Raw genomic sequence first — 16,533 nt, 5'->3', positions numbered from 1 at the left:
GTCCATGCCCTTTCTCTGAAGTTTTATAGAATTCCCCATTATCTCTGCATCGTGATTTCCCCAGTCTTCCCCTTCAGTTTTTACTCACATAAACAATTTATCAATATTTTACGTCTCTCCTGGCAAAGTTGCCCCCTGAAAGAATCCTGCTGTTGTTCTTTCCTGCAGGTCATGGAAAAAGTATACCTTTCTATTCTCTTACTGAATTGGTTTTTTGTTTTCTTGGCTGGATTGGAGAACCATGTTAGGCCTTTGGGGATGAAGGCTGAGGTAACAGAATTGCTTGCTATCCAGTAGGCTCTTTTCTGATTAGATTCCTAGACTATTGCACTCTCAGATTGAATAAGCACTCCTGTCAATGGTGTTCTGTCCAGCTACAGACACATGCGTGCTAGGGACATAGTTGACTGTACAGTATGCATAGTTATTCTAATAAGAGACTTGGAGACTTCTCAAGTTCAAACTGATAACCTTCTATCTCTTTTGAAAGTTCTTCAGGATAGGTGAGAGCCACTCTTTAAAATGTTGGCTCTATGGACTTGCAGGATGGTAGCTTTACAAATGTGAGTATGTAGGTCTCACCTGGACTCAGGTTTGTCTGTTTAATCATCAGGGAGGAAAAAAATAAACATTTTCAAGATAGCACCTAAGTGCTCCTACTTGATTTTATTTCTGAGAAACAACTTGACATGCATTCATTGGTGTGGTCCTTAGTCAGGGGAGCTGCCTGACTTCACAGTATTTTATACCCACTCAGAAGTGCTGTGAGAATTAATTAAATTGAAAATCGTCTAAGACCAACTGCTCTAGAGTGCCACATCAGACCATACTGTTGCTGCTATTTCTGCCTCAGAAGTTATTAAGAATAGCCCATCACTAGCTGGAGTATGTGTTTGCAGAGCACAGCACTGTGAAATGAACAAGTGTGGATGTGCTGAACAGAAGTAAGATATTTATGCCTGCATCCCTTTGACAGGAAAGCTGTAGAGGTATTAGAAGGTGTGTATGTATGTCTGATGTGTGCTGTGTGTGGGGCGTATGTGTGTATAAATGTGTGAACACATGCACGTACTTTGAGTATTAGTCCTGTCCCCATACTGGGAGTGATCTTTTGAATCCAGGGCACCAGCTGAAAACATGTGACTTGACTCTGACAGAAACATTTGCAGTTATTTTAACTTAACATTAAGGAACCACCTTTGAGTTTGCTTTAGCTGTAATGTACAGAACAATGGAAAGGGTGGCTTAGCGCCTCTTGAGTGTGTTGCCCAAACTAAAACTTGAACTGATTGTTGTTGCTGGGTTTCTTCATCTATTGTTTTTATACATGGAAATTAAAATGTTATAGCATTTTAGTGTTTATTTCTGCTATGCTAGTATTTACTTCAGCTTTATATTAAGTAGACTTGTTTATATTTTCAGATGAGAAATACTTTCCACTGGTCAGATATATTGATAGATAACATTGAAATTCCTGATTATATAATAAGTAATTTTTTCAGGATTTAGGTATATAAAATATGCTAGATTACCTCCATCACTGTTACTGGCTTAGGGATAGATCTTCCAGTGTTTCATATATTCATATGATGTATCAATGGTGTTGTATCTATAAACAGATGGAAACCATTATTTCTTAACTTGATCTTAAAATATAAAATTATTACTATGCTTTTATATTTTTCTTTCACTGTAATAGATTGATTGATTGATTGATTGATTGATTGATGGTATATAACATAAAAATTACTATTTCAGCAGAGTTCACCTCATGAATAATATTTAGTGTAAAACTCCACTCTATGGCTTCCAATTGTTTACAACTGCCAAGACTCTTGATGAAAACTTTAAGTCAGAAAAGTAATGTTGGCTCTCCAGTTTGCAGAGTAGCAGTCAGCTCATCTGATCCAGCAGCTGGAAGTTTAGGGCAGGTGTGAGCTCCACAGCTCTCTCCAGTTCAAGACTTCTGCTGATCCCTAGATGCTGGCAGTGAGTACCGTTGTCCTCCTGCTCCACTTACTCATTTGGTTCTTCTTGGAGGGAAAGAAATGGCTTTTGTGTCTGTGTCTTGATCACAGAAGATGTAGAACTATAAAACCATAAATAGTCTGAAAAGGCCTTTTAAGATTTTGGTGGTGGTAGTCTGTGTGTGTGTGTGTGTGTGTGTGTGTGTGTGTGTGTGTGTGGTTTCATTTAGTCTCACTTTTTATCAGAAGGTGGTATGGTTTGCTGTTGGTTGATTGGTTGGTTGGTTGATTGGTTGGTTGGTTGATTGGTTGGTTAGTTAGTTAGTTTTGGTTTTGATTGTTTTGTTCAATTTTGAGACAAAGGTCTGTCTCTGTAGGCCAGGCTTGCCTTTACCTTATAATTCTTTGCCTCAGTCCACTGGGTTTTGGAATTACAGGCATACATCACCAAGCCTGGCCCATAATAGTCTTGAAGACACTGCAGTCCTAGACAACCTGGGCTTATCCAGAATGTGCAAAGCCATAGTTCCTGCCTCCATTGCAGTAGTGAGGACTGTGTATGAAGTGTGCTTGACAGATGTTCACATGAAGTAAATGCTGTAAGAGCTTGTTGTTATAATACATTGATTAATTTCCAGTGACTACTTTAATTTCTGTTTACTGCCACAGAGGGGAAACATGGATAGCCACAAGTAGAAAACATCATGTTTGTCAAATAGTGTATCATGAAATGTGATTGAAATGGCAATACCCCTCGTCACAATTGTTTAACGACTCAATTGTCAGTCTGTACATATTTTCCTGTTTCTTGACTATGTGGAAATATCATTGTGTCACTTCAACCTTGTTGTATAGGAGGCTGGTTACACAGTTTATCCATGTAGCAGTTAGCTTTGGGCCTTTTCAGTGTCATTACATACCTTGATTGATACATAATACAGGGAGTTGAGCTTTCTGCCGCTAGTTAGACGTGGATCTTTACTTTCTACCACTGTCCCCTGTTGTCTTAGAAAATTTCCATTCTAAACAGGAATCCTTTTGGAATCATGTCTATAACTCATCACATTCTTCATTTGCTGTTGAGTAAGAATGTATTTACCCAAGTATCTCTACCTCCCTTGTCTTGCTATAGTTATAGCAATTAGGAGTGCCTGGCATGGAGCTGACTTACAATGGATGCTTACTTAATTAGAAAAATGAGTTCTATTTGCTTGAGTATATATAGACTATATTATTTTAATGTTTTAACTATTGGTTGCTCTTTCATTTGTTCTGTTTGTTTTATTGTTTTATTTTTTGAGGCATGGTTTCTCCATGTAGCTCTGGCTGTCCTGGAACTTGCTGTGCAGGCCAGCCTGGCTTTGAGCTCAAAGTTCCTCCTGCCTCTGTCCCCAGAGTACTGGGATTAGAAATGTGTTCCACCACCACTGTGGAGCTTTTTTTTTCTTTTTTAAACAAAATAGAACAGGTTTTAGTATGAACCCCAAACTGGCATTAGACTCACTCTGGGTCTTGGGTTGCCTCTGAATTTGTTGTAATCCTGCTGCTTCAGTTTTTTACCTCTGTACCCCGATGAATGCATTTAAATTTATCCTTAGAACTTTGTCTCTAGAACACAAGTATTGAGAACTTACATTTCCAAAACCATTATTAATAGGAAAATAAGTAGCTTGGTGTGATGGCATATGCCCAATGATCATAGAACTCAGAAGTCTGACTAAGTTCAAGGCCAGCCTCAGGTATTTGGTGAGACTTCCATCTAAAACAGACAAACAAATATAAAACCAAAAAGAAACAGCACTGCAAATGCTTCTTGGAAACATAACAGTGTTAAAATTTACTTCATAAAGTCATTAAACTGGAGAACCAAGACTGGGGCACCTTTATGATCAAGCATGTGTCCAGTGTATCCATGCATTTGTTGTCAATTCTACGAGGAAAAATAGATACTGGTATGTTGCAGTTTTCTTAAGGGGACAACTATTCATTCACTGATCAATGTCTTTCTAAATTTCTGCTGTGGGCTATGATGTTGTAAACTATTCAGGCTGTCTTGTTTAGTAAAAGTGACTGACTCCTTCCCTTGAGACAGCGAACACATACACACATGATAATAAAGAACAGGAGAAATGAGATCCACTCAGAGAGAGAGAGTCCAAACCAAGGTTTTTTTGAACTTAAGAACTGGACAGTTAATCCAAGAGAGGGTTCAGGCTAACATTTTTTTTTTAAAGAACTTGACACTTGTTTAAGCCAAATCCCTGTCTGAGATGTGGGAGAACTTAGAAACGTGGGTATGGAGGAAAGCTTGTATGTGGTATCTCAGTCAGACAAGAATCGGAAGGAACATTATCCTACCTATGTAGCGAAGACTTTTAAGTGACAAAGTAATGCAGTTGTATGTGTGTGAGGGAGAAATCCATCCAGGTACAGGCAGAACGATATTGGGGGGAGGAGGGGTGGATCAAAATTCTGACTAGTGCTGGAGAAGAGCAAGTGCTTTCTTAGTAGATATGGTGAAATGTGGGCATCCCTGAGATAGGAAACTCCCTATTTAGAGTGTAGTAGCCGGATTCCATGTTTAAACAGTAACAAGGGTCAATCTCTTGCACCCAGATCAACATATGTTATGGAAAGCCTTTATTGATTGTAAGACATTCAAGCCAATAGATGAAAATAATCAATTGAATATTCAAGTCTAGGATTCAGTATACAGATGAACCCTGGAGAAAGAAAGTGTTGAGCATTTTTGTGATCATGTTTTAAGCTGTAAACATGGACTTAAAGAGAGAAGGTACAGAAAAGAGATTATGTGGCAGGTTAAAGGCCCAGGGGCAGCATAGTGACTATTTTCATTGTTATTAACTTATGTTAAGAATGGAAAATTATTTGTAATGACATGAAACTCTGTTTAATCCAGATATGTAGCTTTCTGTACCCTTTGACTGAATAAGAGATAAAGATGAAAACGTTCCCAGGGGCAGGAGATTCCTGTCTCAATTTCAGTGGTTCTCAGCTGCAGTGGATGTACTTAGTGACCAGGGGTAGATTGGAAAGTAATAGAGACCTTTTGCTTATTGTCATTATTATGGGGCACAATCACCGTTGAATTAGCCAGAAGCCAACACATCTATTGTAAGCCCAAGGGCACAGGTAATGCTCCTTGAGAAGACATCAGTAGCTCTTGGCCACAGATCTTCCTCTGGGCCACTGACAGGATGATGCCTGGGTCTCTCTGGGTTCTCTCCTCTCTAACTTCCTTTACTGTGTTAAATAACTATACCTCCTCACCACTCGCCAGTGCAATCCAGCTTAGAGGAGATGATAGTTCTCTCTGTGTAGGTTGCAAATCTCTTTTCTGAGTCTGGTAGCTCACCTTACTGAGCCTATCCATGAAGCCTGTGTGTATGAGTTCTTCAACAATACTTAGTTCCAGCACGTCCCTTTCACTGTTCTTTGGTCCTGTTTTGGGGGATCCTGATTTAAGACCATCTTCTCCAACATATCATTTGTCTCAAATATGGTTTCCTGGGAAACTTGTAACTCTAAGATACAAGACTTAATTTTAAATTTCGAATTGCATTCTCTGTTGAGTTACAAGATTCTATTGAATACAGAATATTTAATTTTATACTGTCCTGTTATGAGGCAATCCTGTTATTTATTTTTATAAACCAAGCATCTTGGATGTTGCTAGAGAGGTGAAGGGTATGCATAGTTTTTAATAGAAGAGTGTGTGTGTGTGTGTGTGTGTGTGTGGGCGTGTATGCGCGCGTGCTCTAATTACACAGCATATTACTGAAAACACATATACTATATATATATTCATAAATATATGCCCAGTTAAGTAAGACCTTTGACATTATGTAACAGACCACATTGAAAAGTAAACAATACCTAGAAAAATCAATTGTAACATTAGACATTTTATCCTAATCAATAATGTCAGTGTCACATGTACAAAGGTGAAACTGTTCGCAGAGGTCGGCTCTGCTTTCCTTGATGATGCTTCAGCAGCAAAACACATAGCTCAAACTCTGAATATCTCACAGACTCAACTCTGAATGTATATAGTGCCTGAGTAACTAGCCTAATAGAAGTTCCATTCCCTATGATATCTGTGGAGCCACACCCCAGGACCAGTGCTTAAAATGACTCCATTTGAAAGATAATGCCAACCATAATTGCATTTAGAAAGTGAACTAGTATAGCTCTCACTTCTTAGAAACAATTTTCCTCTTGATAAACACAGACACACACAGACACACAGACACACACACACACACAGACACACACACACACACACATGCACACACACGCACACACACGCACACACACGCACGCACACGCACGCACACGCACGCACGCACGCACAGACACACAGAGTCCTTGAATGACAGTTGCTTCAGGGCCCCAACTCCAGAGGCATTACATCTGTATTGGAAATACCTTTTGATCTCTCTTATATGCAGAACTTCAGTTTCAATTTTTATGTCCATTTGCATGTATATAGGTGTGACTGTGGGTAGCTACCATGTAGCTAGAAAGATGACTGTACAAGAAGGTTTTAGGAAAGGAGTTGAAAGGGTTATAGACCATGCTTGACACCAAAGTGGGAAGAACTCAGGAGTTAGAAGATAGGAGAGAGATGGGAAAGGATCACCACCCAATGAGGAGTGTGTCTGAAATGCCTAATGGAATCCATTACTTTGCTAAGTAATTAAAAAGGAAAAATTTTCAGGCCATCTCTCCTACTCTTCTCTGATATCTGCTTTGTGTTCTGTTGCATGTACATTGAGACGTGTTTGAATATTTTTATCATAAGTGTTGTTAAAACTAGTACATTTTGGTGTATATGATTTTTCTCCAAAGTTTTATATATTTTATCTGATTGGACATGAAAGGAAAAAGAGCAGGAATCATTACTTTAAAGTATGTATATTTATGTTCTTCTTAGTTAAAGAAAACTGTGCCAATGCTTATCTGGTCCACATATTCAGTTAATTGAAGAGTCATGTTGCTGAATATTTTCTGTTTATTGGATTATTTGGTGGTTCCAAGAATATATTTTTGACATTTCATTTTATTTTTTGATTTTGCATAAATTCTTGAATTTTTGTCATAATTTAACATTTTCATTTTGAAAATCGAGCACATTTAAATATCACACTCATCTATACATACATGTATGTGTGATTTTTCTGGGAGACAAATCTTTTTATGTGCTAGTTTTCTGCCATTCGTTTTCCAAGCATCTTCAGTGTATATTAATGAAACTCTGTTATGCTACATGGGAGGGAGGTAGGTTCCTTTACCCCAGGACACAGCAAGAATCACTGTAGAAATGAGACAAGACAACACAGGCTTCATCTCCTGCATGCTATCTGTTAGGAGCAGGGCCTCACTTTCCCTTTTGGTTGTGTCTAGAGAGCTTTGTGCTTTCCTTTTTTTTTTTTTTATAACAAAACTTTCACTGTGGAATACATTATTGATGATGGTAAACAAACTATTAAACAGTGAACCTTCACAGCTTGTCTTGCTTGACTGAGAGCAAATCAAATGATAGAGAACTCCCTATTTAATATTCCCATTTGTGCTGGTGAGTTTCATGCCAGCTTGACACAAGCTAGAATCATATGAAAGGTGGGAGCCTCAGATGACCAAAAAAAAAAATGCCTTTATAAGAGTGTGTTGTAGGCAGACCTGTAAGGCATCTTCTCAAATAGTGATTGGTGGGTGGAGGGGACAGCCCATTGTTGGTGGTGCCATCCCTGGGCTGGTAGTCCTGGGTTCTATAAGAAAGCAGGCTGAGGAAGACGTGGAGCAAGCAAGTAAGCAGCATTCCTCCATGACTTCTGCATCAGCTCCTACCTTGCCTGAGTTCTTGTCTTGACTTCCTTCAGTGATGAACAATGATGTGGAGGTATAAGCCAAATAATCCCTTTCCTCACCAACTTACTTTGGCCGTAATATTTCCTCAAAATAATAGAAACCCTATCAGCTTTTTGCCACTATAACCCCAATTCTTGATTTTGTGAGTTTTAACTGTTTTCATTCAACATTTGATGTAAAATAATACAATATATTGTTATAACTGGGTTGTTTTTCATGTAGTAATATCTTCAAGGTTGATTCATGTTGCTATATGATGTAGAATTTCCTTTTTGAGAAACAGTATTGCATTATATGCACATTTTCTTTCTCTGTCACCTTCTGATGGACATCTAAGTCTTTTCTTGTAAATAGTGGCACAATGAATAAGGAAACTGTAATCTCTCTTTGAAATCCACAGTTCAGCAATACTGGATGCTAGGTCATATGTTTGTTCTCTTTTAATGTGTTCAAGAACTTTCCCACTGTCCTCCATCAGCTCTGTCACTTTGCCTTCTCAACAACAGTGTGAGACACCCGACTGTTCTTTCCCACTGTCCTCCATCAGCTCCCTCACTTTGCCTTCCCAACGACAGTGTGAGACACCCGACTGTTCTTGCCCGTGCTGATCTCCCCGTTCTCCTTGCTTAATACCAACGATCCTCACAAGGATGTGATTCCTTATTTGGATTTTGTGTCCATTTCTCTATTAGAGACGATGAGGAGCAATGCTCTGAATGTTTTATATATCTTTTTAAAAAGTATTATTATTGTCATTCTTAAAACCTAAACTTGTTTTAAAAGTATCTTTTCTTTGTTTTATGTTTATTCTTATGGGCACTTGTCTCCATGTCTACATGTATACAAGCACAACTTGTATGTTCCTAGTGTCCATGGATGCCAAGAGAGGGGACCAGAAGCCCCGGAACTAGAGTTATAGGTGCTTGGGCACAGGCTTGAGCATCCTAGGAACTAAACCTGAGTCCTCTGAATGAGTAACAAGTGCTCTAACCACAGAGCCATATCTGTAGGCCTTCTTTGTCTCTGCTTACTTCTGCATTGTAAGGCCTTCTTAGATCTTTGAGGATTACCCCGTTATTGACTATACGATCATCTGTTCCCATTCAGGGCTTGCCTTTCACTCTGTTCTTGCAGTGTAGAGCATTTCAATATGATGTCATTGATCTTGCTGTGCAGAGCTTTTCAATATGATGTCATTGCTCCTGCTATATAGAGCATTGCAATATGATGTCATTGCTTCTGCTATGGAGAGCTTTTCAACATGATGTCTTTGCTTTTGCTGTTTAGAGCTTTTTAATATGATGTCATTGCTCTCACTGTGCAGAGTTTGTCAATATGATGTCATTGCTCTGCTGGATTTTGTTTCTGTTGTCTGTACTTCTGGTGCTTTATTTATTAAATTATTACCAAGACTCTTCTCATGAAGTTTATATGCTTTCTTTCCCACAGTATTTACATCTTTAGAGCCATTTTTAGTTGATGGTATATGACCCCCTATAACTTGCTATCTTGCCTCTATAAATCCAGCTTTTCAGGACAGTTTATGAAAGAGACTTCACTTTCTCTGCTGTTTGTTCTCCGCACTCATGTCAAAATACATGAATTTTATTATATGTGTTTCTTTATTTGCAGGTCACCCTTCCATATTACCTCTATCTTTTTGTTGTTGCTACATTGTTTTGGTTATTAAAATTTGTAATGTATTTTAAAACAGTAATTTAATCTACCTGTGTTCTTTCTTTTCATGAACAATTTAGCCAACCACTGTTTAAGATCTTTTCTGTTTCTACTTGGGTTTGAAATAGATAAGTGTTTTATTTCTGCATTTTGATAGGTATCGCTCTAGATCTGAAGGCGGTTTGTGTGATCTAGGCTCTTCTAGTCCACAAACACAACCTACATTCATTTTTGTTTGTTCATGTAACTCCTTTTATCACTGTCTTTGTTTTCAGTCTGTACATAGTTTATGCCTTGGTTAAGCTTCTTCTTGCTATCTCAGTCTTTTGCATGCTATTGCAAATGAATTTGTTTTCTTAACTTTCTTTTTACTCAGTTGTTTACTGATACTGTACAGAAAGACCAACTTTTGGGTTAGTGAACTCCTTAAGGGAAAGACCAGACCTCATTTGTATTTTACACCTTCATACACGAGCAATAATTAATCATACTCCCTATTTGCTCATTTATGTATTTTTTATTGTCTTTTATTGCTGATCATCTTTGTCATTTTTCTCTTCTATTTTAGGGCTCTGGCAGTTCAATAGCCACTCCTCCAGTTTCTACTCCTGTCACAGGACATAAGAGAATGATCATTCCACACCAGCCACCCTTGACTGCAACCAAGAAGTCTGCAACGAAACCCCAGGCTGCACCCATCCCAGTGACTCCAACTGGAACACTTAAACCCCAGCCTCAGCCAGTTCCAGCCTCCTACACTACAGCATCCACATCTTCAAGGCCCACCTTCAATGTGCAAGTGAAGTCAGCTCAGCCCAGCCCACATTACATGGCTGGTCCATCCTCTGGACAAATATATGGTCCAGGGCCTCGTGGCTATAACATCCCACAGGTTCCTGTATCAGGACAGTGTCCTCCTCCTCCTCCAACTTGTGTTGGCACCGACTATGCATATATTTCACCCTCAGGACATCCGCCTGAGTCTGGATATGGGTATACCTCCAACCAAGGACGCTATTATGAACCCTATTATGCAGCAGATCCTAGCTACGGGGGCAGACATGATGGTGATCCTGCTTATGGACAACAGATTCAACCTAATACCTGGAAGCGGGAACCTGGGTATGCTAATCCTGGAGCTGGGAATCAGAACCATCCTGGCATGTATCCAGTCAGTGGTCCCAAGAAGACCTATATCACAGACCCTGTTTCAGCCCCCTGTGCACCACCACTGCAGCCAAAGGTAAGAAATCTACCAACATAGCAATAGGGAAAAGAAAATGAATGTGTTCCCTAGAGAGCACCATTAAAGACAGGCATGCATGTGCAGTTCTTCCATTAGCAGATCTCACTGCAGAGGAAAATAGAGAAATGAAAAAGGTGAGTGTAGTCCTGTTTACACAGTACCAATATCACTCCTCTTCAGCATCCTGTGCAACAGTTGCTCAGTAAGGAAGGATTATCTTCCCAAAAGCTGAATGCACATAGTCTAGAAAGTCTGATCTAAGGGCAGAATCAAAAATAATATATCTTCCCACTATGACATTTTGTCTTTTACAGCAAAACTTTCTGTGTAGTGCAGAAATGGCTTCATATATGTTGCACTTGCATGGAACCTGGATATATTTGCAGTATCTCATATTTTGTCAGGTACAAGAAATTCCCAGATCTGTAGAAGAGAGGTGTCTCAGGCAAGCATAGGAGCTACTGACATTCAAAGCCTGTGTTAAGGTGGTAAGAATTCAAGCAACATGGTACCGCAGTGGCTGCTAGGGTCAAACAAGTAGCCAAGGCCTTCAGATGCAGATGTGGTCAAGTGGATGTAAGAGGCAGGCTACTTCCCTTTGGGAAGAAAAAGAGACCTTGGGGCTTGTTTATTGGCCCATGTTTTTCAGATCATGTATTCTCTAGGAAGGGTCTTACTCTTCTGTCTTTAACTCTATCAAGACTGTTTGGACATCCTTTGTGAATGGAGGTTTTCAGTGTACGTAGACTCCTTCTTATTCATTACACCGTTACTACTTCTGACTGCATACGGTATACTACGCTCCCTACTCCCGGGACAACACACATGTTCCCTCTCAGCATGAAATGAAAACAAATGAGAATTACTATACAAAGGGTTAAATGAGGAAACTGAGTGAGCTTTCAGTCCCTGGGTTAGAAGCAAATTCCCCTTTCCATTCAGTAAGAGCTGGGAAGATTCCAGAGTTCAGGAACCTTTGGTTACCCTGAAGCAGAATGGTAATTTGAACTGGTGGATTGCATAGAAGATTAAACCATATTTTTTTTTCAATCATTTCCAAATTTTGATCAGATTGTTAGTTTCATAACAGATCATTCTCATACTCAACTTTGGATCAACAACCAAAAAAAAAAAAGTCCTTTTTGATATGTCCTGGCACTGGCTCATTGATCGTGGATGAAAGTTACTCTTATATCATTGGTCTCCAAGCAATAATCAGATTCCATAAAAGTCTATGCTTTCCATGTAGTGCCTGTGATTGGCTGGAGGAATCCACAAGCCTCAGCTATGACACTTATATCAAAGTGGGCTAACCTTGATCATTTTTTAGTATAAGGCTTACACACACACACACACACAAACATAAACACACACATGCACGCACACACACACACAAGTGAGTGAACTTAGCTAGGAAGGTGTTTCTGTGAGTAAAGTATAAAGACCACATTTGGAATCTTCAAACTCAATTAAAAGCTAGGTGTGCAAGATTGACAGGCTAGACAGAACTAGCAACAGTACAAATTCCAGTTTAGCAACAGAGACCAAGTGTTCAGACCCTGCTTCAATCTATGAGGAATGTACTGTGGTGTTTAGAAAGTCTGTGCCCATGTAACTTAGCTGTGTAGTTTAACCCTTCAGAACAAACACAAAGCCTAGCTTTTATGGGGGGGGGGGGTGCAGTATATATGTACATGTATTTGCATTTATGTTTTCATGCGTGAACATGACATATGAGGTTGATTTCTGGTTCTGTCTCCATAAGTCCACACCTTATGTATAGAGGCCCACTAGACAGCTAAGTGACATTACTCCAAGAAAGAGCTAATGTCAGAATGGTTTGAGGGTGCTGTTCTACAAGCAAGGCACGGCTTGACCCTATATATTGTAAATCCTAGTTGTGCATTTGAAACTGTTGATAGGGAAGGCTGGGACCTTGATCCAATGGTGTTGATGTGACTTTTCCCACCTATTTAGGCCATGGGAGAATTTTATTAACTACTCACCAGAAGGTGCCAAACTTTTGTTTGCTTATTATTTGAGGAAATTAATTACTCAAAATGACTACTTACATTATTTTTGATATTGGGTGTCAGTGGATGGCATATCACTTTTCTAAAAACTGAAATATTTGTTTTTCAACAGAATCATGTCTTTTCACATCATATTCAACTTGCAATTTAAAAACGAAAGCCCAGCCATATAGTTCTCATTGTGATTATGATGAGGTACTTTGAGTTTGGGATTTAGCCATGTGTCTGTCCTGTGGGAAGGGAAAAGGACTGAAGAGCTCCACAGCCTCTTCAGCCTGTGCCACGGGCATCTGCTGATGGACAGTGGGCCGAGCTCAGAGTAGAATGCTACTGAGTCCAATGCTCCTGTGAGGAGAGGCCTTTGTTCTCATCATTGTGTCTGCTTGGCTCAAGGATGTGATTTCAACCATCAGAAATGAGCTCCCAATGCCTCGCTACATTCTTCTCTAATATCCTTTAATCTAAAGAACAACTCCACTTCTTTGTCACACTTTCAACCATGGTAAAGAAGAGTGTCATTTTCTAATTAATTAGGGAGTGCAAAGATCTGGAGATTTCCATAGCCTGAATAATTGCCTAGGAAGGGCTGTTCAGTGTCCCTGTTGGCTTTGATTTGTTTTTATTTATTGAGGTACTAATGGAAAAGATGTTTTGCATCTTTAAACAGTGACCTTTCTGTACATTGAGGATTTCAGAACACTTGACATTTAAACTACTGGGAGTGTTTGTTTGTTTGTTTGTTTCTCCTCTGTGTTTTAGATCAATGGTTTTAATTTTCCTACATTGTAGAACATAGAAAAGAGAAAGAGAAGGGAAGAAGAAATATAAGGGAAAGAAGGGGGAAGGGAGAGAGAGAAGCTCACAACATGGAGGCCGAAAGTGTCAGGATTGGCTTTGAGTTCTCACAACATGCTGAGCAGTTAGCTTGTATACTACAGAGACCACAGTGTGCACCCGGTACTAGCCGAGCTTAGTTCCTGGGGAAACACTGTTATAAGCAAGCCTTTGTAGAGAAAGCATTCCCTTCCCAGTACAAGTCTGTTTAAAGATACACTAGGATCTTTTACCCCCTGGTTATGTATACAAGCAAACATTGTGTTTCTGTGAAGGGGGCGTCATTTTGCAGGTGTGTTTCCTGAAGCATTCAGATAAGGTGACATGGCTTAATGGATGCCAGGGTCTTGAATAATGAATGCAAGAATCTTGAGGGTCTTGAAGGCATTATAATTCTTAATCATATAGTGATAAAGTCACTTTGGCATCTATTTCCTGGTCATAACTCAGCCCTATTATAGGGACTGCTGCTATGTACCCAAGAAAAGTTGTGGGATTCATTCCCCTAGTATAGTACATATGTTAAATTCTAAAATCAGTAATCTATTAAAGTGCCTTTGAAATGCCCTCCAGGATGATGCAGCCTTAAAGAATGTCAAACCATCCCTCATCTCAGCTAACCCAGAGGGTTTAGCTATCAGAGGGAAGCAGACTATTACTTTTTCATTTAGATTTGGGGCTTGGGAGATACGTAATAGATCAGGAAAAAAAAAGTATGGAAGGAATTCCCAGACCTACAATTTCTATAAAGCTTAAGGAAACTTTTGAGAATGGCATAGTAGCATTCCACATGTCCCAATGAAATCAATATGTGTATATTTCTTCAGCTTCCTACAGTGACATGTATCATGTGTTCTGCACGGAAATGCTGGTATGTAAAAGAGAGCTATCCCTATTGAAATTCTTGTGTTAATTGTCTCTCCTTCCTAGGAGCAGAGAACAGTGAGATAGCATTCAGAACAGGCAGAAGGGTGGGCTTGGACATGTGCCAGAGCTCTGCTGCTACCAGCAGATAGTGTATGGTGGCAAGGATGGAAACAGTAACTTGAGGCCAGTGAAAGTCACATCAGTGGGAGTCACATCAGTAATACCTCTTTGGGCACTATCCAGTTTACAAAGCCTATTGTGACCCTTACGAATCCATGAATATTAGGTGAACACAGGCCTAAGCTTTCCTTTTGTTCATTTATAAGTCACTTGCCTCATACCATGTGGCAAAGTCCTGGAAAGCCATGTCAAATATCTTAAATATTACCTCTGTTCAAGCATCTGGATCTTGGCATCTTTGAGTATTTGGATGGCAGGCGCTGCTTCAGATTGACTTGCCATGGCCTATGCGATGCACAGGCACTAGTTCACACGTCTGTGGTGTAGTCTGAGTGAGGTCAGCAGCTGGACGGGAAGAGGGGAAGTACCCCTTAAATCCCTATAACCTGACTTCCTCTTCTCTGGCACTCATTGTCACACATGACCCAAAACCTGACACATGATGGCTGTACTTCAGGTCTGAAAGAAGGAGTTAATTATATATTTAGCACGCAAGAGTAAAAGGAGAAGATGGGAACCCAAATGGACAAATTATCAAATCAGGGGTCCAAAACATCCAAAAAAAATTGCCTGGGGAAACCCCTTTAAGATCGCTAGAGTTCCCAGTAGAGAGCCCTGGACACAGCAGAATGCCCCATAGGCAAATCTTTTAAGAAAAAGAACAAATAACAGTAGGGAGAGATCATCATCAAACTAGGGGCTTACAAACATCCAGCTGAAATCTCTGCAAGCTGGGGCAGGACAAGGCTAGAGTCCCAATGAAGCCCAGAGCAAAGCAGTGTCCCCTTTGATTCTATTCCCAGCCCTTGGGCCTCACAGACACTTTCTTATCAAGGATAAACAGTAAGAACCTCTCTTGGAAATGCTTTTCCTTCTAACATTTCTCAAGGGCAATGTTTGACAGCATGAGCTGCTTATCCCATCTCCACTGCTGCCCCTCTTGTCATAGAGGAGGGGGATCAACCCATCAAGGGGCCTGGGAACACTTGACCACAAGCATGCTTAGGTCTGAAAGTGAGGGCAACACCTTTTCACTTACCACTGGATTCCTTTCTTTGTATTTCTCAGCTGCACCCCTAAAGTTCTTTGTGTGTGTATCTGTGTGTTCTGCGATCTGAGTTTAGCTCACTGGTAGAGTTCTTTCCCAATGCTCACCAGGCCCTGAATTTGTTCTCCAGCTCTGGTGGGGGTGGGGGAAGAAAGTGTTAACGTTTTTTTCTAGGTATACTGTTTACACTCTTAGCGGGGATGCATGAGAAAGGGAGAGAAGCCTCTGACTTTCCCAGTACATAGTATTTTCAGTCTTCCTGGTTTTAGCCATTCTTATGGTATTTAGTCCTGTCTCATTGTGATTTAAATTTCCATTTTTCTTTTTATTACTCATGTGTTTAACACATGTGCTTGCCATTAATATTTATTTGTCTTAAGTATCATCAAACATTTTCCAATATTAACTGTAATATAACACGAACAAGGAAGAATAAATATTAGCTCATGAAGAAAGATTGAATCTAAGTGATGGACATGCGAGTGATATGAAACTATTGTTTCTTTCGTTTTAACCCTGTCACTTATTTTTATGGTTTTGTTGTTTTGTTTGTTTGCATGTTTGTGCTATGATTTGTAATGAAAGTGTAAATGTTAGTCTCCTTTTTCTCCAGGGGTTGCTGGTCACCAGCCTGTAAGGACAAAGAGAGCAGGGTTCAGACTGCTGTGAATATGATGGATAGACTTCCAGAGACAACTGCAGTATGACAGCTCTACTGTATTCTTCTAGGAGTATGGTGTGTAAGGGCTTTGAGGGCTACAGGTGGAAAGAACTAATTTGTCATGACAA

The 16,533-nt window shown here is 39.8% G+C and overlaps 1 protein-coding gene across 1 annotated transcript in view; it reads left to right on the top strand.

The window, feature by feature from the left end:
- Lpp (LIM domain containing preferred translocation partner in lipoma) overlaps window positions 1-16,533 on the top strand; it is a 424,227-nt gene that overhangs the window by 192,374 nt on the left and 215,320 nt on the right. The window contains exon 5 of the mRNA XM_028783897.1: window positions 10,105-10,335. Within this exon, the coding sequence (XP_028639730.1) occupies window positions 10,105-10,335 (231 nt within the window). The remainder of the gene's footprint in view (window positions 1-10,104; window positions 10,336-16,533) is intronic.

This window comes from Grammomys surdaster, unplaced genomic scaffold (genome assembly GCF_004785775.1).
Source record: "Grammomys surdaster isolate TR1022 unplaced genomic scaffold, NIH_TR_1.0 1166, whole genome shotgun sequence".
NCBI classification, from domain to species: domain Eukaryota; kingdom Metazoa; phylum Chordata; class Mammalia; order Rodentia; family Muridae; genus Grammomys; species Grammomys surdaster.
The sequence above is the reverse complement of the archived record's forward strand: the minus strand, read 5'-3'. Positions and strand labels throughout refer to the sequence as shown.